General features: G+C 36.1%; 1 protein-coding gene across 4 annotated transcripts in view; it reads right to left on the bottom strand.

Annotated features, from left to right (window-relative positions):
* Positions 1–678: 678 nt before the first annotated feature.
* The window catches only part of HECW2 (HECT, C2 and WW domain containing E3 ubiquitin protein ligase 2), a 415968-nt gene continuing 410050 nt past the window's right edge, over positions 679–6596 (bottom strand). For all 4 annotated transcript variants that reach the window (XM_065930916.1, XM_065930917.1, XM_065930915.1 and 1 more), the window contains one exon: positions 679–5902. In XM_065930916.1, the coding sequence (XP_065786988.1) occupies positions 5791–5902 (112 nt within the window). In that variant the 3' untranslated portion in view covers positions 679–5790. The remainder of the gene's footprint in view (positions 5903–6596) is intronic.

The following is a 6596-nucleotide window of genomic DNA, read 5'->3' as shown; positions in this document are numbered from 1 at the left end:
AGTGGTTGGCCACAGTTTAGAAAGCTTGCTGTCTCTTGACATCCCCTTGCTTCCATGTGAATTCCAAGCAAATCTAGCTAGAAAACACAACTGAATTAGAAAGGCAATATAGGCTTTGCAAAATTAGAACCTAAGTGAAAGTGACATTCTCATTAATTTAAACTCAATTTTATAGAAGTAAGGTGTCTAAGATTTAGAATATTTTCACTCATCAATTAAATCAAAAAGCAGGTAAGAACACAAAAGGGTCTGAAAGTCAGATTCAGTTTGAGGGTGAGGCCATGGTCTTTATTTGTATTTGTACTATGCAGTGTGATAAGTATTTTGTAATTATGGTGTAGCATCATTTCATCTTCAGTGGGAGTTTCCTCAACTGGGTTGGATTGAAAAGACTCTTCATTATCAGATGTTTGCCTTAGTTAGAAGTGATCAAGTCATAATTTGTGCAGAAAGAAAAAAGGTTGGATCAATGTGTGGAAGACAAAGAGGAAAAGAACCTGCAGTGGTCCCTTCAACCCGTATCACTGGAACTCAGCTATCAGGGTTTTCTAGATCATCCTTGTTTAAAATTAAAAAATAAAATCAGGTTTCTGATTAAAGTGCTGTTTCATTATCTTGCTTCCAAATAATATTTGAGAAAACTAAACTTACTATAATATAGAAATCCACCAAAAGCACTCAAATTTTGCATTTTGTTTTTAATTTCTCATAATAACATAGTAAAACGGAAACATTAAGGATATTGGGAGTTTTTTCTATGAATATGCTAACTTCTTCAAGGACTTTTCAGAAGGTGTCATGTTTTTAAGAGTGTTTCAAAAAATGAGAGTTTGGGTAGACAAGCAGCTTGCAAATTTCAGTGCAACTGGAATAGGCTGGTATACATATTAGTGTCCACATTTCTCAAGATGAAACCTGGAACTGTAGCTGTGAAATGCTGAAAGTGATCTCACAAGCCACCTGTGAAAATCAGTCCCAATGCAGACAGGACTTGATACTTTCTACTCCACGGAGTATGTGAGGATCAAGACAAACCAAGAGCCCAAAAGCACTAAGAAACTCTAAAGCACTGTTTAAACATATTCCACCATTACTGTTAAACATTTGAATGCAGTTTTTTAAACATGATTGTTATACAAGAGAAACAAATTTTCCTTCATTTATTACAGGACTTTTACTTAATTATAACAGATGCTAGAAAACTGCAAACACATTTCTTTGGCCAAGATCCATTCATCTTTTTTTTTTTTTTTGCACAAGAAAAACATTTTGACCCCAGAGGTGGATGGGCTCAGGAATTGGGAATTTTAACACTGCAAAGCAAAGGCATTAGGTTGGTGCAAATGTAACTTTGGTTTTGCATTTCTGAACTTTGCCATTTGATGTTGGAATACACTCTTAAATGTGCTAATGTTACACATCATTTTAATGTGCATTTCTTGCTTTATGTTTTTTGCTAGTGAATTATTACTTGCTGTTTATTTTATATGTATTTTAGGCTATGGAAATTATGTTAGACAAAAGGTAAATTCGAGCAATTTCTTATTTGAGTTCAAAATGGGTGGTAAAGCAGTGGAGACAACTTGCAACATCAACAACGCATTTGGCCCAGGAACTGTTAATGAACATATAGCGCAGAGGTCATTCAAGAAGTTCTGCAAAGGAGACAAGAGCCTTGAAGATAAGGAATGCACTGGCTGGCCATTGGAAGCTGAAATGACCAACAGAGAGGATCATCGAAGCTGATCCTCCTACAACCACATGAGAAGTTGCCCAAGTCTACCATTCTATGATCATCTGGCATTTGAAGCAAACTGGAAAGATGAAAAAGCTCAGTAAGTGGGTGCCTCATAAACTGACCACCAATCAAAAAAACCCATCATTTTCAAGTGTTGTCTTCTCTTATTCTATGCAACAATGAACCATTTTTTGATCAGACTGTAACATGCTACACAAGGTGGATTTTACACAACAACCAGCGATGACCAGCTTGGTGGGTGGACCAGGAAGGAGTCCCAAAGCACTTACTGAAGCCAAAGTCGCACCAAATAAAGGGCCACGCTCACTGGTGATCTGATGCTGGTCTGATCCACTACAGCTTCCTGAATCTCAGCAAAACCATTACATTTGAGAAGTATGTTCAGTAAATCGATCAGAAGCACCACAAACTGCAATGCCTGCAGCCAGCATGGTCAACAGAAAAGGCCCAATTCTTCTCCACAACACCCAACAGCAGGTCATACAACCAACGCTTCAAAAGTTGAACAAATTGGGCTACGAGGTTTTGCCTCATCTGCTGCATTCATCTGACATCTCAACTGACCACCACTTCCTCAAGCATATCAACAATTTTTTTGCGGGGAAAATGCTTTCCAAGAGTTTGTCAGATCTTGAAGCATGGATTTTTATGCTACAGGAATAAATAAACTTATTTCTCATTGGCAAAAATGTGTTGACTATGATGGTTCCTATTTTGATTAATAAAGATGTGTCTGAGCCTAGTTATAATGGGTCCAAAACCATAATTACTTTTGCACCAACCTAATACACCATAGTGCAGATGAAAAAAGAAACAGGGAAACTATTGAACTTAATTGTGTCATTTTTTGGATAACTCGAAGATCCTTGGGTTGGTCCATCATGGTTCAGTTCCCCACCTTTTCACACTTTAAACCCCGTGTGTAAATGCACTCTGGGCTTCCATGTGCACACATGTGTGCACGCTCAACTGTATCTCTTCTGTGACCCCATGGACCATAGCCTGCCAGGCTCCTCTGTCCATGGGATATCCCAGGAAAGAATACTGGAGTGGGTTACATTTCCTTCTCCACTGGGCTTCCACACTTGACTAGTATCATCATACTATTATATGCCATTAGGTATCAACAGAAAGAGCATTTATATGATTTTTTTTAGCCACAGTATCTCCCACATATGAAGTCGTCATTGGAACTCCCAGATGGAACAAGCTGTTCTCTTGATTGTAGAACATATCAAATTTTATTTAAAGTATTTTTTGAACCTTGGTATGTATTCCACTAGACTGTAAACTTCTTGAGGACAGATTTTCAATCTTGTAGCTCAGCCATCAACCATAGCAGCTGGCACAGAGTGAATGCCAATGCCTCTTCTCTCACCTAAGAGATATTCCGCATGTATTTGATGTCTCATGACTGTCTTTTATAAAATGGTATACTATATGCATCATTTATAAGCATTTTAAAGAAAACAAGACCAGACAGCCAAATTATCTAGGTTCATAGTCCAGAAGAAAATAGTTATGGATATTTCTATTTGTAGAGTATATTAAAGTTGAATTTATTCTGTGGAAATGTTAATTTAATGTTTTAAATAGTTATTATCAGATTCTTTTGTTTATACTAATGAAAAATAAGAGATCAATTATCGTGGTATTCTGATGTGATAGGTACAGCTTAGATAATTTCCAATTCTGAGAATGGTAGCAATTAACGATTATACTGGTATTTGGAAAGGAATAATTAAAGAGATATATTTTATTTCAAATCTCTTACCTAATAATGCAGAATATGACAACAAAGTGTCACAAACCAAAATGCAAGCCAACATGGTCTATGAAAATAGTTTTGAAAGAAATGCTGTATTTTTGAAACCTTCTATCAGCTGCTTAGGGAATGTCAGCTCTGAAACGTCTTATATACCATCAAAAATGTGTTTTTTTAAAAGTATGTTATACTATTTTCCCTTATAATGAAAAAAATACAAACAAGTAGAAATAGTTTGTAAAATTAAATATATACTTATATTCATGATAAGTACAAACTAACATTTCCAGTTAAGATTTTTTTTTCTTCCCTTTCTTTCTGACACAATTATAGTACACAGATAAATCCATCCTTCTTACTTCCAGATTGTTGTAACCTTTTCCCCCAGAATGTTTCTCCACACTGCAGTACCTGCCTTTAGTGTAGGAATACAACGAGTAGTATTCCTCTTGAGGGTCCCCATAGTAAATGTAGTTTAACCAACAGAGTAATCAGTTCTTACCATCATCAACCATCTATGAAAATCATGCATTTGACCTCTATAAAACGTAAGACAGCTAACACCCTATAACAGGAATTCCATGGCTACTATAAATGTTGTTCTCGACAATGCCTATAATACCATAGGCTGGCAAACCAAATGTTTAATCCAATGCTTTTATTACCCTCAATTTAACTTCATTATATCGAACACCTGGTTAGTTGTGGCCATAAGTCAAGAAATAAACCATGATGGTGAGTAACCCCAAAGTAATAAAAATGAAGAACACCCTCTGATAAACTAAGCAGAGACAACGCCAGTGATGTCATGCAGTTTCTGAGATATTATAGAAAAATCGTTTCTTAATATTGATAAGAAAATTATGCATCAGTGAAAATGCAGACTTAGAAATATAGTACTGAGACTTTCAATTTGTGATGTCTCCACTGATGAGGGGAAATGGAATTCTTATTACTAAAGAGAGTTGATCTCTTGGGTGTTGCTGACGGCTCCCTAACTGAGCGCAGTGTTTAATGAGGCTGTACAAATAAAAAGCAGTGGGGGAAATACGAAATACCTGTATTAAATGCCATCCTGTAAAGTATTTGATGGATGGAAGAGTCTAATGCATTTTAAATAAATGCATATCATACTATCACATAGAGTGAGTCTTAAAAAATTATTACTTAGATGCACAGTCCTTGTAGTGGTAGACATGGCACTGTGAAGAAAGTTTGATTTAGAAGCTATTTTCTATTATACTTAACAAGTGATGGAGTTGTTGTTAGTCATATTATAATGTCCCTTCAACTTTGGTACATTCAGTGCAAAATATTTTGGGGAATTTTTTGTACCTTTATAAAAATAAAAGGCCCTTTTGTTCCCTTGAGAGTGCTTAAAAGGATACATACACGCATGATGCCCGAATAAGCATGGAACATGAAAATGGAACAGATGATACATATAGTATGATAGGTAGGTTCTTATCTACATCTTAGAGAACATAAATATAATGAAACTATAAAAAATAAACAGAACTCACTGTGTACTTTTTTCCTGATACGCTGTGATTAATTGCTAGTTATTTTAAAATTGTTTTCATGCATTATAAAGCATAAAATCTGTCATTAGTAATTCATTGTATAACAGTTTGTCTTCAGCCATAATTACACACATATCACTTTGCATATACATTGTCACAGACCACCTTATTGCAAATCTTAAAGGTTACCTCATATTGACTTGGTTTCATTTTCCACTTGTGTCCCATGAAAGCTGAAACCTATGGTACACACCATGCAGGTACTCATAAGCAAGAAAATGAATATTCTGTTATAACTTAGGGCTTAAATGAATGTATTTTCAGGAAATATATTTGTTTTTATTATACTATTTAACTTGCACTAATTTGGAGATTGGGCCAAGTGCTGTCAGTTTGGCTTGAACCATGTTCAAAGGTTAAGTTTCATGATTCTCCTGAGTCTCTAAAAGTTACCATGGAGCTGATCGTGTACAGGTTCATCTTTGTCTTGGAATATAACAAATGGAAAAAAGTTTGGCAGTCAAGAACTGTTGATTGAAAGACTGTTGGGTGGTTCCCTGGGCATCAAGCTCACCCAAATCCTTCCAAAAGGATCATCATCACTCTCCAGTACCCAAATGAGACAGAGCATCCGTTCCTGGAAAATAACAGCATTCAGCTTTACTTTAATGGAAGCGACTCTTGAAACTTCCAATGCTCAGCCATTCTTCAGGAAGGCAGCTTCTGGGCATTGCGCCTCCAGGTCACTCAAGTCCAAAGGTACTGGTCTCTTCAACTGCTGTCAAGAGTTTCTCATAGAGCATGGAGAAGGATGGGTACGGAGGGAGATCCAGGCGGTTAAAGCAAGTGTGAGCTCTGCAAACAGAAGAAGCAGTAGAGAGTTGAGAACGCTGTGAGTGACCAGAGCCTTCCTTCTGCTGTCTGTGCGTGCTTGTCTTTCATATTCAAATTGCTTTGCTGCCAATTTTCACACTCCTTTTGGAAACACTTTGAAAATGTTTTGACTTGAACAATTCAGAACTGAATTCTTTTAAGGGAAATAATATCTTTAAAAAATTTTTCTTTACATTTTCATGATCATTTAAAATCCATATTACATATATATTACTATTTGTTTAGTTGTCTAAGAATTACAAAGACAAGTTTGTATCTTTATTTCTTTTTTGATGTTAGGTTTTTTGGGTTTTTCTTCCCTAAAAGACATGAAGATAAGCTCTTGCAAAGTAATTTGTTTTCAGAGTTGGCATTTGCCTGAATGTTTCTTAAAGAGTCAATGGTCTTGCATTTTTTCATTTTGTTGGTCAGGGAAGAGCACTGAGTGTCTCTGAAGACCTCATGGCTTAGAGTTTTGGGAAATTCCCTGGCTGGACTCTCCTGTCGTAGTCAGCAGACCATTGTTACTTCTTTGACTCCTGTGCTATAATCTGATTTCTCCTAATTCATGATGCAAAATAATGGCCATTTAAATCATTATGTTACATTCTTTTTTAGAAATACCTCCCCTTTTGCCAAGATAGGAAAAAATATGCTTTCCTGTTATTTGCACCTG

The sequence above is a fragment of the Muntiacus reevesi genome, chromosome 3, assembly GCF_963930625.1.
Source record: "Muntiacus reevesi chromosome 3, mMunRee1.1, whole genome shotgun sequence".
Lineage (NCBI taxonomy): Eukaryota > Metazoa > Chordata > Mammalia > Artiodactyla > Cervidae > Muntiacus > Muntiacus reevesi.
This window is presented reverse-complemented; position numbering and strand designations above follow the sequence as displayed.